The sequence below is a fragment of the Saimiri boliviensis genome, chromosome 17 (genome assembly GCF_048565385.1).
Source record: "Saimiri boliviensis isolate mSaiBol1 chromosome 17, mSaiBol1.pri, whole genome shotgun sequence".
Lineage (NCBI taxonomy): Eukaryota > Metazoa > Chordata > Mammalia > Primates > Cebidae > Saimiri > Saimiri boliviensis.
The window spans coordinates 57,065,369-57,084,600 of NC_133465.1; the positions used below are offsets into that span (position 1 = coordinate 57,065,369).

The 19,232-nt window shown below is 35.4% G+C and overlaps 1 protein-coding gene across 4 annotated transcripts in view; it reads left to right on the forward strand.

Annotated features, from left to right (window-relative positions):
- CEP112 (centrosomal protein 112) overlaps positions 1-19,232 on the forward strand; it is a 563,636-nt gene that overhangs the window by 89,167 nt on the left and 455,237 nt on the right. For all 4 annotated transcript variants that reach the window (XM_074388877.1, XM_003931804.4, XM_074388878.1 and 1 more), the window contains 2 exons: positions 926-973; positions 1,237-1,314. In XM_074388877.1, coding sequence (XP_074244978.1) covers positions 926-973; positions 1,237-1,314 — 126 coding nt within the window. The remainder of the gene's footprint in view (positions 1-925; positions 974-1,236; positions 1,315-19,232) is intronic.

The window sequence follows — 19,232 nt, forward strand, 5'->3', positions numbered from 1 at the left end:
TCCAAGTATTACGTAAGGGCTATGAGATAATGGACATAGGATACGTTAGGAGCTGATAAGAAGGTGGAATCAGGTATAGGTTACTCCTGTTGTTACTCTTGTTTCTTCCTTCTTTCCGGAGGAATATTCACTGGGCACTCTGTTGGGTGCTAGGGATAGAGTGGAGAACAGGGCAGTCATGGTCTCTGCTTTCAAAGTCCACACTGTTTTGAAACAGATAGATGCCAGATTGTAAAAAGGAACCAGCATTCAAAGTACTACTGGAAAAGTAGGAACTAAGTTTCTTGGGGGAGATGATTTCTAAATTCTGAGTCTTGAGTAAGTTAACCATGTGAAGAAGTTGGGGGAATGATTTTATAGGTTGCAAAAACTCAGACATGGGAGAGAGTATAGTATTTTTAAGTTAAAACAAATTAGTGTCCTTGGAATGTGGGATATGGTGGGAATTTTGTGTTCTCTTTGCTATTAGACAGGTATGTTTAAGGATTCATATATCAAATATATCTGGGAATGCAGTGATTAAATTGAGACTCTAAGAACCAGTAGGTGTGTGCTTATAGGGTTTGGAGGGCTGGGGAGAGAAATTCAGAGGTGGAAAGGCGTGAGAACATGTACCGTGTCCTGGTAACATAAGTTATTCTGGATTCTGGGGGCAAAAAATGTGAGGTGAAGAGTAATGGAAGATGAGAGTGGGTAGTTGGACAGTGAGAGGATCATAAAGGTTCATTTTACATGCAAAGGAGTTTATGTTTTATATTTTATTTATAGGGAACCACTAAAAATGTATCACAAAATACCTATTCCAAAAATATAAAGAAATACATAAAATGTTTTCATATGGCAGCTTAATTCTGTATTTTATCAAATAATAATTAAAACTCCCAAATTAATAAATCCTTATTTTGTTTTATTTTTAAATTTTCAGATAGAAAATCCTCGATACCTGAGACAGAAGCCTATCCCAGTTTCTCTGGTATGTGAGAAACCTGTTGGACTTTTTCTAGGGGCAGGTATTTTAAAATAAAATAATCACTAAGTTATTTACAGAAAATAATGCAGGTCTACATTAGGAAACATAATGGTTTTTGAATCTTATCACTTGGAAGTTATTACTATTATTATTTTGCAAAGTTAGTATAATTTTGGTATGGGCTTCAGGCAATTTAGACATTTTCTTTGGGTTAAGGATAAACCAGATCTGAAAACGTATTAAATAACTCCTCATTTATTCTGCAGATGACTCCAAAACTCAGCCTGAGAAAATCCAGCAGTTTCCATGATGATCATTTTCTCTCTCGATTACGTGAGAAAGAGGTAGGGTTGAGATATTGCTGATAAACCCAATTCATATTGCAGTTTTAATATTTTATATAATCTAGATTTTCAGGTTTTAGTTAAAATAATGGTATATTCTAAGAAGAGGTTATACTTGAAACAAATATAAAATGTGACGCTTGGTAGGCAGAGTTTGTCTGTTTTTTTTTTTTTTTTTTTTTAAAGTAGAGATGGGGTCTTACTGTTTTTCCCAGGCTGGTCTTGAGCTGTTGGCCTTAAGTGATCCTCCTGCCTTCATCTCTCAAAGCATTAGGATTACAAGCAAGAGCCACCACACCTGGACAAAATTATGTGTATTTATTGTATACAATATGATGTTTTGAAATATGTATACGTTGTCAAATGGTTAAACTGAGCTTGATATATGAATTACCTCATAGACTTATTTGTTTTGTAATGAGAATACTTAAAATGTACTCTCATGGTGATTTTTGAAATACAATCTGTTGTTTAGTTAACTAAAGACACCATGCTGTACAATAGATTTCTAGAACTTGTTTCTCCCATCTACCCTAAATTTTGTATCCTTGACCAGTATTTCCCAGCTCCATTCCTTGTCCCCTGATCTCATAACTCCCTTTTCTCTACTTTGTGAGTTCACCTTTTTTAGAATCCACGTGTAAGTGAGATTATGTGGTGTTTGCCTTTCTGAGCCTGGCTTATTTCACTTAACATAATGTTCTCTAGGTTCATCCATGTTGTACTAAATGACAAGATTTCCTTCTTTTTAAAACTGAATAACATTTCATTGTATGTGTGTGTGTGTGTGTGTGTGTGTGTGTGTGTGTGACATTTTCTTCATTTATTTGTTGATGGACACTTTATATTGATTGTATAACTTGGCTATTGTAAATAATACTGCAATGAACATGGGGGTTCAGATAGCTCTTCAATATACTGATTTCATTTCCTTTGGACTTATACCTAATAGTGAGATTGCTGGATCATATAGTAGTTTTTAAAAAAAATTTTCAAGGAACCTTCGTACAGTTTTTCTATAATGGCTGCACTAATTTACATTACTGACGGCACTGCACAAGAGTTCTTTTTTTTCCACATCTCTTTCAATACTGATCTTTTTTTCTTTTTGTTAGTAGCCCTTCTAATGGGTGTGATGTGATATCTCGATATTTTTTTAATCAGCATTTTCTCTGATGATTAGGGATGTCGGGCAATTTTTCATGTATCTGGTGGCTATTTGCATGTCTTCTTTTGAGAAATGTCTATTCAGTTCATTTGTCCATTTTAAAATCAGGTTATTAGTTTTCTTACCATTGAATTGTTTAAGTTCCTTATGTAATTTTGGATATTAACCCCTTTTTTGATATATGCCTTGCAAATATTTTTTCTCATTGTGTAGGCTGTCTTTTTACTCTGTTGATTGTTTCCTTTGCTATGCAGACGCTTTTTAGTTTGATATAATCTCACTTGTCTCTTTTTGCTTTCATTGACTGTGCTTTTGGGTTCATATCCAAAACATCATTGCCCAGAGCAATGTCATGGACCTTTTCCCCTTTGTTCTCTTATAGTAGTTTGAAAGTGTCAGGTCTTATATTTAAGTCTCTGTTTTGAATTGATTTTTGTATATGGTATGAGAGAAGGGTCAAATTTCATTCTTCTGCATATTGAATATCCAGTTTTCCCAGCACCATTTTTTGAAGAAACTGTCTTTCCTCATTGTGTGTTCTTGGCATCCTTGTCAAAAATTCCACTTAATCATGGTGAATGCTCTTCTGAGTGTGCTGTTGACAACAGCCAAGTATAGTGGTTTATGCCTGTAATCAAGGAGTTTGGGAGGCTGAGGAGGGCCTTGAGGTCAGGAGTTTGAGACCAGCCTGGCTAACATGGCAAAACCGTGTCTCTACTAAAAATACAAAAATTAGCCGGGTGTGGTAGGTAGCACATGCCTGTAATCCCAGGTACTCAGGAGGCTGAGACAAGAGAATCACTTGAACCTGGAGACAAATCTTGGCTTGCAGTGAGCCAAGATTGTGCTACTGAACTCCAGCCTGGGTAACAAAGTGAGACTCCATAAAAAAAAAAAAATCAGTTGACCCTAAATGCCTGGGTTTATTTCTGGGTTCTCTATTCTGTTTCATTTGGTCTGTGTGTCTGGTTTATGCCAGTTACCATGCTCTTCTGATTACAATAGCTTTATAGTGTATTTTGAAGTCAGGTAGTGTGATTCCTTCACTTTTGTTCATTTTGCCCAAAATTGCCTTGGGTATTCAGGGTCTTTTATGGTTTCAAAAAAATTTTAGGGTTGTCTTTATTTATGTGAAAAATGCCCTTGGAATTTTTATAGGAATTGCATTGAATATATAGATTGCTTTGGATAGTATGAACATTTTAATCATTATTAGTTCTTCCAGTTCATGAACATGAGATATCTTTCCATTTATTTGGATCTTCTTTCCTTTCTTTTATCAGTGTTTTACAGTTTTCATTATACTGGTCTTTCATCTCCTTGATAAAATTTATTTCTAAGTTGTTTTTTTTTTTTGGTATCTAGTAAGAGAGGAATTGTTTTCTTGATTTCTTTTTTGTATAGTTCATTGTCATTGTATAGAATGGTTACTGATTTTTGTATGTTGATTTTGTATTCTGCAGTTACTGCAGCTTTACTCAATCCATTTATTAGTTCCAGCATTTTGGTGGAGTCTTTTTTTTTTTTTTTAAACATATAAGATCATTTCACCTGTAAATGGAGACCATTCACTCATTCCTTTCCAATTTGGATACAATTTGTTTATTTATTTAGGAGACAGTCTTGATCTGTTGCCCAGGCTGGAGTGCAGTGGTGTGATCTTAGCTCAATGCAACTTCTGCCTCCCAGGTTCAAGCAATTTTCATGCCTCAACCTCCCCAGTAGCTGTCATTACAGGTGTTTACCACCATGCCCACCATATGTGTGTGTATATATATGAATATATATCATTTTATGTGTGTGTAATACATATATATTTTTATTTTATTTTATTTTATTTTATTTTATTTTATTTTTTTGGTAGAGACAAGATTTTACCGTGTTATCCAGGCTTGTCTTGAACTCCTGGCCTCAAGTAAATCACCTTCCTCAGCCCCGTAAAGGGCTAGGATTACAGGCATGAGCCACTGTGCCTTGCCACTCTTTTATTTATTTCCCTTTTTTAATACTCTGGCTAGGACCACCAGTACCATGTTGAATAGAAGTAGTGAGACTGGACATCTTTGTCTCATTTCTCATCTTAGAGGAAAAGCTTTCAGTTTTTCATGGTTGAATATATTGTTATCAGTGGGTTTTTCCTGTATGGCCTTTACTGTATTGAGGTTCATTTCTTCTATACTTAGTTTGTTTGTTAAGTTTTTGTTATGAAAATATGTTGAAGTTTGTTAAATGCTTTTTCCGCAACTATTGAGATGATTATATGGTTTTTGTCCTTCATTCTGTTAATGTAGTATGCAACATTTATAGATGTGCATATGTTGAAATATCTTTGTATTCTTAGATAAATTCCACTTGATTATGGTGAATGCTCTTCTGAGTGTGCTGTTGAATTCAGTTTGCTAATATTTTGTTGAGGACTTTTGTATCTGTCTTCATCCTTAATATTAATAATATTAACATCCAGAGGTTGCAATTAGATCGCACCACTGCACTCCAGTTTGGGTGACAGGGCAAGACTCTCATCTCAAAATAAATAAATATTTCAGTTACTTTACTCATTATTGATTTGTTCAGATTTTGAAATTTCTTCATGATTCAGTCTTTGTATGTCCTGTGTGTCTTTTTCTTTAATATTGACCTATAATTTTCCTTTCTTGTTTTGTTCTTGTGTAGTTTTGGTGTCAAAGTTGACCTCATAATATGAATTTGGAAGTGTCTGTCTTCTTCAGATTTTTGGAAGGTTTGAGGAGGATTATTAGGTCTTTAAATGTTTGGTAGTATTCAATAGTGAAGCCATCAGGTCCTGGGCATATGGTTTTTCTTTTCGTGTGTGTGTGTGTGTGTGTGTGTGTGTGTGTGTGTGTGTGTTTTAATTAATGCTTCAAGGACAGGCTCGGTGGCTCACACCTGTAATCCCGGCACTTTGGGAGGCTGAGGCAGGCAGATAACCCCAGGTCAGGAGTTCAAGACCAGCCTTGTCAACATGGTGAAATCCCATCTCTACAAAAAATACAAAAATTAGTTGAGTGTGGTGGTGTACACCTGTAATCCCAGCTACTTGGGAGGCTGAAGCAGGAGAATCACTTGAACCAGGGAGGCAGAGGTTGCAATAATACCACACCACTGTACTCCAGCCTGGGTGACAGAGCGAGACTCCCATCTCAAAAAAATAAAAACAGTAAATAAATAAATTAATGCTTCAGTCACTGTACTCATTATTGATTTGTTCAGCTTTTTTAATTCTTCATGATTCAGTCATCGTATGTTCTATGTGTCCAGAAATTTATTTCCTTCTAGGCTAATCTATTGACATATAATTACTCGTAGTACTTTCATGATCTTTTATATGTCTGTGGCATCAGTTCTAACATCTTCTCTTTCATTTCTTATTTTACTTATTTGTCTTTTATTTTTTTCTTAGTCTAGCTAAAGTTTTGTCAATTTTATCTTTTAAAATAAGTAACTCTTAGTTTTAGTTTCAGTGACTTTTTCTATTGGTTTTCTAGTCTCTATTTCACTTATTTCTGCTCTGATTTTTATGATTTCCTTCTTGTCATGAACTTTGGACTTAGATTGTTCTTTTTAAAGTTATTTAGGTGTAACATTAAGTTGTTTATTTGAGATCTTCTTTTTGATGTAGGCATTTATTGCTATTCACTTCCTTCTTAGAACTGCTTTTGCTGTATCCCATAAGTTTTTGTATGTTGTGTTTTTATTTTCATTGTCTCTAGATATTTTTAAATTTCTCTTTTAATTTCCTCTTTGACATATTAGCTGTTCAAGAGCATATTGTTTAATTTTCATGTATTTGTCAATTTTCTGAAATTCCTCCTGTTACTGATTTTTAGTTTAAGCATGTGGTCAGAAAAAATCTTTGATATGATTTCAGTCTTCTTAAACTTGTGAAGACTTGTTTTTTGAATTAACATATGATCCATGCTGAAGAATATTTCACATTTTGTTGATAAGAATGTGTATTCTGTGGCCATTGAATGGTATGTTTTGTATATCTCTTTTAGGTTTATTTGCTCTAAAGTATAGTTCGAATCTGATGTTTCCTTATTAATTTTCTTTCTTGGTAACCTGTTCATTGCTGAAATTGTGGTCTTGAAGTCCCCTACTATTAATGTATGACACTCCATCTCTTTTATATATATGAGTATTTGCTTTATAGATTTAGGTGCTGTTATGTTGTGTGCATATATATTTATAATTGGTGTATCTTCTTGATGAGTTGAGCACTTTATCACTGCATAATAACCCATATCTCATTTTATAATTTGGATTTTAAGTCAGTTTTATCTGATGTTAGTATTTCTACCCTTGCTCTCTTTTTATTTCCATTTGCATGAGATATCTTTTTCTCTTCCTTCTCTTTCAGTCTATGTAAGTTCTAAAACGTGAAATGAATTTCTTACAGGAAGCATATAGTTGAATTTTGTTTTTTTAAATCCGTTCAGTTACTCTATCTTTTGATTGGAGAATTTAATCCATTTGTATTCAACATAATTATTTATAAAAACTTGCTACTTCTGTTTTGTAATTTGTTCTGGTTGTTTTGTAGGTCATTTGTTCCTGTCTTTCCCTTTTGTTATCTTTGTGATTTGATGAACTTCTGTAGTGGTATGCTTTGAATCCTTTCTTTTTATGTTTTGTGCAACGATTGTTAGGTTTTTGCTTTCTGATTATTACGAGGCTTAAGTAAAGCATCTTATTTCTATGACAGGTATTTTAAACTGATAATAACAAATTTATCACATATAAAAGCTCTACAGTTTGTTCTCTGTTATTTTCCTTTTTTATGTCACAATTTACATCTTTTTATATTGTATAGTAAGAAATTGTTGTAGCTGTTATAGTTAAATAATATAATATCTTCATACTAAAGATATAAGTAATTTCCACAACATTACATTGTTAAATTATTCTGAATTTGACTGTGTACTTACTTTATTGGTGAGTTTTATCCTTGTATATATATTTTTTTGTTATTCATTTATGTTGTCTTTGAGCATCAAGATTTTACTAGAGTAGTTTTTGTAAGACAAGTCTAGTGGTCATGAACTCCCTAAGGCTTTTAATAAAATTTTTAATTTTTTTGTCTTGGTAAAATTTTATCTGTTCTTTATTTCTGAAGGACGTTTTGCCACTCATAATATTTTTGGTTGGCAGTTATTGTCTTTCATTACTTGGAATATGTCATCTTACTCTTTCCTGGCCTATAAGATTTTCTCCGTGAAATCTACTCCTAGTCTTATTGGAAGTCCCTTATATATAATTAGCTTTTCTCTTGCTATTTTCATAATCTTCCATTTGTTCTTTATATTTGACAGTTTGATTATAACATGTCTTGGTATAGTCTTGCTTGAATTAAATCTGACTGGAGACTTTTGACCTTCTTGTATCAAGATATATTGATCTTTCCCTCAATTTGGAAAGTTTTTAGCTATTATTTCTTTAAATAAACTTTCTATACCTTTGTCTCTCTTCTTCTTCTTCAGCTCCTATGACTTGAATATTTGTTCTTTTGATGCTGTCACATATGTCTCATAAACTTTCTTTATTCCTTTCCAGTCATTTTCCTTTTTGTGTGTGTGTGTGAGATGGAGTTTTGCTCTTGTTGCCCAGGCTGGAATGCAGTTGTATGATCTCAGCTCACTGCAACTTCTGCCTCTCAGGTTCAAGTGATTCTCCTGCCTCAGCCCCTTGAGTAGCTGGGATTACAGGCATGTGCCATCACCCCTGGCTAATTTTGTATTTTTAGTAAAGACAGGGTTTCTCCATGTGGTCAGGCTGGTCTCAAACTCCCGGCCTTAGGTAATCAGCCTGCCTCTGCCTCCCCAAGTGCTGACATTACAGGTATGAGCCACTGCATCTGGTCGTCTTTTTCCTTTTTCTTCTCTGACTATATATTTTCTAATATTCTGTATGTTTCTTTGAGTTTACTGAAATTTTTGTTTTGCCTGATCATCAGTTGTTAATACTTTCTATTATATTTTTTCTTTTCATTCATTATATTTCTCAGCTCCCGAATTTGTTTGATTTGTAAAAAAATTTATCTGTTAAATTTGTACATGTATTGTTTTTCTGATTTCATTAAATTATAGCTCTGTATTTTTGTGAAGCTCACTGAGTTTCCTTAAAACAATTAGTTTGAATTATTTGCCAGGCAGTTTATGTATTTTCATTTGTTTGGGGTCAGCTATTGGGAGATGATTATTTTCTTTTGCCTGGGTTATGTCTTTTTTGTTTTCATATGTTGCTTGTTGCTTTATGTTGGTGTCTGCACATTTGAAGAAGCAGAAAATTATTAGAGTCTTTGTAGACTGGCTTTGTCTGAGAAAATGAGTCACCGTTCAGCCTATCCAGAGATTCTGGGCAGGCTGTTTGGTCTACTGGTGGGCTCTCTCCTGTAGTCCTCAGGCAGGGTCAGAAAGTGGGTGGGCCTGGTATCTTGGTCCTCATGTTTGAGCTTGGAGCCTGTATCCACTGGGTAGATGTGTTGCTTTGGTCCATGGGAGTAAGCTTGGAGTTTGTCTGAATGGTAAGCCTGAAATCTGTATCCATCAGGGCTAGCCTGAAGCCTAGGTCCACAAGAGCTGACCTGGTTCTAGAGTGGGCTTTAAGCCTGAATATGCAGGGGTCAGACAGGTGCTGGGATGGGCCTGGTTCTTTGGTCCACTGGGACAGGCCTGGGGCCTGAGTGTGCAGGGTTGGGCCTAGGCTGTGAATCTGTAGGGATGGTTTTGGAATCTTAGTTTCTGAGGGCTGGCTTGGCACCAGACTTTATTGGGATGAGCCTGGCTTCTGGGTCTGCTAGTCTGGCCTGGACCCTGAGTCTCCTGGAGTATGGGACCATGGGGGTTAATACGGAGATTGGGGCCCCAGCAGCCAACCTAGGATCTGGGCCAGAGGTGTTGACTGGGAGGTTGGGTGGGTCTGAAGCCTGGGGTTGTGTTGGCTGCTCTGGCTCTGAATCTGGGCCAGAGGTGCTGACTGGGAGGTGAGGTGGATCTGAACCCTGGGATTGTGTTGGCTGACCTGGCTCAGAGTACATTTTTGTGCATGTTTATTTTGTTCAAATTGATTTTTTTTGTGGAGGGACAAGTGTTTGAAAGTCCCCAGGTTATGCCTGGGGCCAGATGGGCTGGCCTGACATTGGGTATGTCTGGAGCCTATATTCACATCAGCATGGAGGCTGAGTCTGTGGGTGCTGGCCTGATGACTAGTGATTTTGGGGGCTCTCCTGGTTCCTGGTTAGGCCTGAAACCTGAAGTTGTTGGGGCTAGCCTTGTGCTGTGAATAATCTGGAGCCCAAGTCCACTGGGCCTGCCTGGCAATGTGGTGAGTCCAGAGACCAAATCTGCTGGGCTGGCTTTGGAATCTGGGGCTCTGGAATCTTGCCTTGTGTCAAACTGGGCCTAGAGGCTCAGCCTTTGGGTACTGGCCTGGAGTCCTGGGCCTTGGGAGCTGACCTGGAGCCTGAGGCTGCAGAGGCTGCCAGGAACCTTAGTCTGTAAGGGCTGGTCTGGCTCTGGGGCAGACTTAAAGCTTAGGCTGCTGGAGTCAGTCCAGCACTAGGGTTAGTTTGGATGCTTGGCTACTGGGATCAGCATGGTGGTTGAGTGGACCCAGGGACTAAATCTTCTGGGCTGGTCTGGAGCCTGGGGCTGTGAGATTTTCCTTTTACTAGGGTGAATTTGTAGGGTCAGTCCTGGGATACTGGCTGGGAGTCTAGGGCCAAGGAGTCCTGCCTGGTTTTAGGTTTTACTGGGACTGACCTGGTATTGGGGTCTGAGGTAAAGTCTAGTGCTCACTTTTCTTCCCTCCTCCCAAGTGGAGTGTCTGTCCACGCTTTGCTGTCTGCAGCTGGAGGGGTGATGTGAGTATTAGAAAACTGGCTTTTCTATATTCTGCATTCTATCTTTTCCTGTTTTGTGCTGTAATATTTTACCTTGTTTACTTAGCTCTTGTGAAGGTATTTTTGTGCATGTTTATTTTGTTCAGATTGATTTTTTTGTGGAGGGACAAGTGTTTGAAAGTCTTAGTCTGCCATCTTGCTGACATCAGACTCAGGGTTTTCTTTCTTGTGTAATCCTGGTGTTAAAAAAAAAACTGTTGAAATAAAAACAAATAACATTTTGTTATTGAAATAAAAACAAATATTATTCCCTGTTTGGGAGTAATATTTCTTATACTTAGGCATACCTTATATTTTGTTATTGAAATAAAATAACACTTTGTTATTGAAATAAAGACATACATTACTCCCTGTTTGGGAGTAATATTTCTTATACTTAGGCGTACCTTCTTTTGAGCTCTTGTTTTGAATTTCTTTTTCTAAAAATTGTCATTTATTAATTATGAAAATCATTTTGAATCATTCTCAACTGTTTTTCCTTTTAATTTTATTTTGTATTAATTCTTACTATTGAGGCTGCTTGCCATAAAAATAATTAAATGAATGGAAAGGAAGTGGTTGCTTAAAAATTTTGTTTTGGTCTTTCATGAAATAATATCTGTGATTTTTATGATGACAACCTGGGGCAGAAGTCAACATACCAGTGCCACCCACATATGTTTTTAAGAAAAAACATTTGAAGCTGTCATGCATTGCATCAGAAATTCATTTTTCAATGTGTTTGGCTTTATTTTTTTCCACACCCTTATGTTTTTGTTTTTCTTTTGGCCATACTATAAAAATATTTGAGGCATCATTGAGAAGTTTGCATGTAAACATAAACATTTCATATATTAAAGTACATTAACTGTACATTTTTCTAAAATAATCATTTCTGCAAATATAGTCATTTCTGACTTATTTTGATGAAGATTTTGATCATATTTTTCTCCATTGTAAAATATTTGTGTCTTCTGTTTTGCACCTATGTAAAATAGTATTGCTTTATTATTTTTTCTGTTTTTCAGAGAGATGTTTCTGAGTTGGATTTTCCCCTTAATTTAAGTGTATAACTATACTATGAAATGCATAGTTGTCCTTTAGAAAGATAATCTTATGTCTACTTGCTTAAATTCCTTTTATTAAGCATTTAATTGTGGGCATGAGGATAAATGCTGTTCTGTTTAGAAGTTTGTCAGAACCTTACACGTCCCTGTAAAACAACCCTTGTGCATGTTCCCATCTAAAAATGCTTTTATTGTTGCAATGTAATATTTTTAAAGCAATAAATAGCATTCTTTTAAGTGAATCAACTTTATTTAAAAAATGGAGTATAAACTATTAAATACTTAATCATCACTTTCTCAACTTACCTTTATTCTTCAAAGATAATCATTGCTGAAAATTTAGTGTATTCTCTTTAAAATTCTCTAGGATTATTTCATTTTTAAGTAAAATTAGGTCATATACTGTATATAGATCATTTCATTGCTTTCTGACTGACATATATATTCTGATGATTTTTTTCCATATCAGAAATATCACCCCATTGTTATTCATAATTACATAAATTTTATTTTACTGATGTGTCACATTTTATTAATATAGTTTGCTATCGATGCATATAGATTTAGAGTATTTTTCTATAACACATGGTGTTTCAAGAATACACCTATGCATATCTTTCTGTATTATATGGCTTTTCTTGCAGGGTAAATTATGTGAAATGGAATGGCTCAGTCACAGGGTTGCACATTTACATTTTAGACCCATGTTGACAACTTATCATTAAAATAAGGTTATGTCTGCATAGGGCTGCAAGCATGGCAGTGCATGGAGTATTGGCTAATGGATATAGAGTTTCTTTTCAGGGTGATTAAAATGTTTTAAAATTAGATTGCGTTAATGGTTGTGTAACTTTCTGATATATTAAAAACCTTTCATTTGTATTGTTTAATTGTGTGAATTTTAGGATATATGAATTATATTTCAATAAAACCGTTAAAAAGGGTTATGTCTATGTTAACATTAATAGTATAGAGCCGGGCGCAGTGGCTCACGCCTGTAATCCCAGCACTTTGGGAGGCCGAGGCGGGTGGATCACGAGGTCAAGAGATCGAGACCATCTTGGTCAACACGGTGAAACCTCGTCTCTACTACAAATACAAAAAATTAGCTGGGCATGGTGGCACGTGCCTGTAATCCCAGCTACTCAGGAGGCTGAGGCAGGAGAATTGCCTGAACCCAGGAGGTGGAGGTTGCGGTGAGCCGAGATCGCGCCATTGCACTCCAGCCTGGGTAACGATTGAAACTCCGTCTCAAAAAAAAAAAAAATAGTATAGAGACTGTCTCTTTTTCCATTTTGTTATCAACACTGGAGCAATTTGCATGTTAAAGTATAACTTCTTTTTCATATGTCTTGCAAATCTTTTCTCTGTAAATGTGTTGATCTGTGCTACTTTTTAATATACAGAAGGTTTCTTCTATTTTTAGTTTTTTAAAATTAATTTTGAATTTTTGTGGGTACATAGTAGATGTATATGGGTTACATGAGATATTTTGATACAGACCTGCAATCCATAATAATCACATCAGGGTAAATGGGGTATCCATCACCAAAGGATAAGCATTTATCCTTTGTGTTATAAACAGTATATACTCATTTGGTTATCTTAGAATGTGCAATTAAATTATTTTTTGACTATGGTCACCTATTTGTTCCAGCAAATTATAGGTCTTCTTCATTCTTTCTATTTTTTATACCCATTAACTATTCCCACTCCCTCATCTACTTTCCCACTACTCTTCCTAGCCCCTAACAACCATCATTCTACTCTCTATCTCCATGAGTTCAATTGTTTTTAATTTTTAGCTTCCACAAGTAAGTGAGAACCTATGAAGTTTGTCTTTCTGTGCCTGGCTTATTTCACTGAACAGAGTGACCTCCAGTCCCATCCATGTTGTTGCAAATGACAGGGTGTCCTTTTTAATGGCTGAGTAGTACTCCATTGTGTATGTGTACCACATTTTTCCTTATCCATTCATCTGCTGATGGATACTTAGCTTGCTTCTAAATCATCACTATTGTTAATCGTGCTGCAATAAATACGGGAGTGCAAGTATCTCTTCAATATACTGACTTTCATTATTTGGGGTATATACCTAGCAGTTGGACTGCTGAATTGGTAGTTCTATTTTTTTTTTTTTTTAAGACCCTCCAAACCCTTTTCCATAGTGGTTGTATTAATTGACATTCCCACCAATCCAGTGTACGAGGGTTCTCCTTTCTCCACATCCTTGCGGGCATTTGTTATTACCTATCTTTTGAAGACAATGCATTTTAACTGCACTGAGATTGATATCTCATTGTAGTTTTGATTTGCATGAAAAATTTTCTTTTAAAAAGTTGCATCTGTCTTTTCTCAAGGCTTCTGGGTTTTGTATTATGCTTAGAAAAGCCTTTCTGATTTAAGATAAAAAAAATTACCTCTTTTTTGTCTATTTAAAATTTTTATTTTTCTTTTTAAATATTGATCTCTTTCAGAGGTTTTGCTATAAATGCTGATGGTAATCTATGTTAGTCAGTTCTTAATGGTATAAAATAAAAATTTAGGAGTTTGAAATACTTAAAGAATCCAGTAAGTCTGGAGATAATTAAGTGATAACAATTTTTTACAGATTATAGAGTTCATCTGTGTCATTGTATTAGTCTGTTCTCATGCTACTAATAAAGACATATGCAAGACCAAGTAATTTATAAAGAAAAAGAAGTTTAATGGACTCACAGTTCCATATGGCTGGGAGGCCTCTCAATCATGGCGGAGGGTGAAGGAGAAGCAAAGGCACGTCTTACATGGTGGCAGGCGAGACAGCATGTGCAGGGGAACTGCCCTTTATAAAACCATCAGATCTTGTGAGACTTATTCATTACCATGAAAATAGCGTGAGGAAAACACACCCCCATGATTCAGTTACCTCCTATCAGGTCCCTCCTGCGACACATGGAGATGATGGTAGCTACAGTTCAAGATGATATTTGAGTGAGGACATAGCCAAACCATATCAGTCATGAAGCATTTATTAAAGTGTTTAATTTTGTTGAAGTCTCAGAGTGTCTTAAAATATTTAACTAGCTTTTAGAAATGGAGCTATTTCATAAAATACAACTTCCATTTTAAATTCATAATTGTGCAGAAGATTCATTAGATGTTAAGTGAGTAAAATATGTAAAATTACTAATGTAATTAATAATGCAATTGTGTAACATAATTTACTAATTAATATTATTAATTTAATATTACTTTAATGTCTAATTTTATTTGAGTTGAAGAATTATAGTGATTTGTTTTGGTGGCTACAGATACACATGTAACTTTTTTTTTTTTTTTTTTTTTGAGATAGAATCTTGCTCTGTTGCCCAGGCTGGAGTGCAATAGCGCAATCTTGGCTCACTGCAACCACAGTCAACTGGCTTCAAGCGATTCTCGTGCCTCAGCCTCCCAAATAGCTGGGATTACAGGTGCATGCCACCTCATCAGCTAATTTTTGTATTTTTAGTAGAGACAGGGTTTCGCCATGTTGGCCAGGCAGGTCTTGAACTCCTGACCTCAGTTGATCCACCGCCTAGGCCTCCCAAACTGCTGGGATTAACAGGCATGAGCCACTGTGCTCGACCCACATATAAAATATTTTGGGTGTTCTTATAAATTGTCAATTTATTTTGGGCATATTTCTCATAAGTTATGGGAAAACATATGTTCGGTGAACCAGTGATCCTTTATTTTAACTTTAGCCTATCAGTCACAAACATTCTTGGACTTGCTTGCCTTTGTAATTGCTAACACATTTTCTCTGATACCCACATCACAGAATTGTGTGACAGTGAGCATTATCAAGCAGTGGGTCGTTCTTTCTTTCTTTTTTTAGTAATCTGAAAAAAGGCTTTTTGGCATTAATACATTTGGAAAACTGTTTTCACTGAAAATGAAAGAAGAGGCAACACAACAAGAAGAGATCAATTTTCAGAGCAACTGTCAATTTTCAGAGAACAGATGGTAGAAATTGCTCCCTTTGTAAAAGGTGAAAGATTTATAAAATCTGAAGAGAAACCAGAGTATAAAATTGCTCTTTTTGTGGAATAAAATAGAAAATTTCCTTTGAGCTTCATTTTCATCCATATTGAATGTTTCCATTTATTACCTAAAAAGAGATGTTGCTGCTTTTTTACATGTAATGCCAATTAGGCCTTTTTTTTTTTTTTGTGCCTGCTAGTCAAAATATAATTTAAATAAACCTAGGATAAAGAAAGCTACAATTATTGACATAATAAATGAGAGAACAGGTATAGATTTCTTATGAAGCATAGCATTCAGGTATGCACAAAGTCACATAATTTAATAAATAATTGTACAACGAAATGCCATTGTAAATGCCACCCAGGCAAGAATTAGATCACTGCCAATATCCCGAGAAGCCTGCTGTCTGACCTTTTGTAATCATACTCTCTTCCATCTTTCCTAGAAGTAACCACTGTTCTGATTTTTCTGATGATGATTTTCACCTATTTGTTTTTTTAATATTGATTTTGGCATTAATACCTGCATCTCTGAAAATTGAAATACATTTATTTTACCAAATTTTGAACTTTATATAAATAGAACTAAACTTTTTATATTCTTTTTTTTTTTTTTTTTTTTTGACGTAGCGTTTCGCTCTTGTTGCCCAGGCTGGATGGAGTACAGTAGTGTGATCTCAGCTTACTGCAACCTCTGCCTCCTAGGTTCAAACAATTCTCCTGGCTTAGCCTTCTGAGTAGCTGGGATTACAGGCATACACCATAATGCCCAGCTAATTTTTTGTATTTTTAGTAGAGATGGGGTTTCTCCATGTTGGTCAGGCTGGTCTCCAACTCCCAGCCTTAGGTGATCTGCCCATCTCGACCTCCCAAAGTGCTGGGATTACAGGCGTGAGCCACCTGAAAGCCCGGCTACTTTTTATATTCTTTTATGTTTTGCTGCTTTTGCTCAATAGTATGTTAGAGGCATTCATCCATGTTGTGCCATATAGCTGTAGTAGGTTTGTTTGCACTATTTTCTATTTAATTAACATCACATTTCTTGCCATTTTTTGATAAATCTATTCTAATTTTTTGCCTTTAAAAATGATAATTCTATGAATAATCTTATATGTGTATCCTGATATACATATGCAAGAGTTTCTCTAAGGTTGTGTTTCTCAAAATGTGGTCTTTGAACCCTGGGTTTCCTGAAACTCACGCATGATGGCAAAATTATTTTTGTAATAATATTTAAATGTGTTTTATGTTTTTTTTTTCTGCATTGGCATTTACTCTGATGGTACAAAAGCAATGCTAGGTGAAAATATGTCTTAATTTAAATCAAGACACTGGCAATATTGGGTCTTCGTCCTCAAAAAAAAAAAAACAAAACAAAAACCAAAAAACAAAACACAACAATTTCTGGGTGTACTGAAACTTAACCTGAAAATACACAAATGAGTTCAAAACAACAAAATTTTTACCAAAACATTTAGGAATTGGGAACCTTGCCAATTTCCAAACCTTTTAAAATCCAGAAGCTATAAAAGAAATGATAGAAATATTTGACTCAAGTGAAATTGAAGAACTTTTTATGGCAAAAACATCACAAATAAGGGTGTGATAGCTATTTTTATGTGTTAGCTTGATGGGCTAAGGAATGTTTCGATATCTGGTAAAATATTATTTCTCAGTATGTTTGTGAAGATGTTTCTAGAAGGGATTAGCATTTGAATTGGTGAACTGAGTAAAGCCAATGGCCTTTCACAATATGGGTGGGCATTATTCATCATTCATCCCTTGAAGGCATGAACAGGACAGAAAGGCAAAGGGTGAATCCATACTCTGCTTGAGCTGGGACATCCATCTTCTCCTGCCCTTGGAGGTTCGTGCCCCTGCTTCTCAGGCCTTCAGGGTCTGACTGTTTAGATCACTGCCTTTCTTGGTTCTTCAGCTTACAGACAGAAGACCTCAGCACCTCTTGGCCTCCATAACCATGTGGACCAAGTACTATAATAATTCTCCTGCTACATATATTTCTATATATCCTATTCATATGTTTCTCTGGGGAACCCTGACTAACATACAAATGTCAATAGAAAAATAATATATTTCAGGAAATATTTGGGACAGACTGTGTTAATGTATGTAGCACACCAAGAAGTCTTTCTAGTTGACAGAGACGTGGATCAAAATTCCGAAAGAGCATTCCTTGGAAGAACAGATTTATCTGGGTCCAAAACAGAGGCAAAGAGAATAAGACACAGTAGTGTTCAGGGAAATTCCCTTAGAGTATTAATCAGATATTTACTCTTCTGGTGAAAACGTGAATTGTTATAACCTTTAATAGAGGTCAAAATCCACTGAGATTTATCCACCTGTTGACTCAGTGTGTCTTCTGTGACTATCCCATAGAAATCAATGCTATAGTGCATTTATTTCTGCTGCAAACTATGTGTCATAGTTTGTAGTAGAAAAACACTGAAAACTAGATGAATGTGCATTAGGGGAATGGTTGAGCAAATATTTTATCCCCATGAAGGAATAGTAGGTAGCAGTTAAAAAGAATGATAGAAACTATAGAGGATGATTTTGGAAGGATTTCCATTAGGGATTCTTCAGGGAGAAAGGCAAAATTCAGGAAAGATTTGTGTGTGTGTGTGTGTGAAACAGTCATAATAAAAAATTATGTGTTCTTAAGGATATAGAAGCTTGAAGAAGATAATTTATTGAGTTCTCATATCGGTACAGGATGTGTAGGGAGTGTTCTCTGCTCTATGATTGATATATATATATATATGATATATATATATATCTCCATATGATATATATATATCAGAATGTGGGTGGAAAAACTACCTGTTGGGTACTATGCTTACGACCTGAGTGGCGGAATCCATAACCTGAATCTTAGCATCATACCATATACCCATGTAACAAACCTGCATGTATTCTCCCTGGATCGAATATAAAGTTAAATTTTTTTCTGAGATTTTTTATGCTAAATGTTTTTAAATAAGCCAACTATATGCTCTCTACAAATGATCTGTATTAAGTGGAGTGGCACAAATAGGTTGAAAATTAAAAGATACAAAAAGATATACCATGCAACTTTAAGAAGAGGATACTATAAAAGATAAAGACAGCTGTTTAATAACAATAGAAGATATCCTAAATATGTGTGTACCTAATAGCAAAGTTTCTATTTTTATACAGCATAAATATATAATTTATATCCAGCATATGGAAAGAACTGTTACAACTCAATAAGATGATGATGTGTTTTAAAGCGTTCAGTAAAAGACTTGAATAAAAAGATAAATAAGCACATTAAAAGACACTCAATATTATTAGTCCCGAGGAAAGACAAATTAAAACAACCATAAACTCAAGCTACAAAAAGATACGAGGGAAGCTTAAGTGCATACCGCTAAGTAAAAGAAGCCAGCCTGAAAAAGGCAACAATGTGACATTCTAGAAAAGGCAAAATTATAGACAGTGAAAAGATCAGTGGTTACGAGAAGTTTAGGGGGTGGAAAGGAGGGATGAAGAGGTGGAGCACAGACGATTTTTTACGGCAGTGAAAGCATTCTGTATTATACTATAATGGTGGACATTGTGCACTTACCAAAACCCATAAAACTGTGAACGCAAAGGGTGAACCTTGATGTAAACTATGAATTTTTGTTAATATATCAATATTGGTTGTGAGATTGTGCCACTGCACTCCAGCCTGGGCAACAGAGTGAGACTCTGTCTCAAAAAATAAAAATAAAAATCTTCTTGAGTGTAAA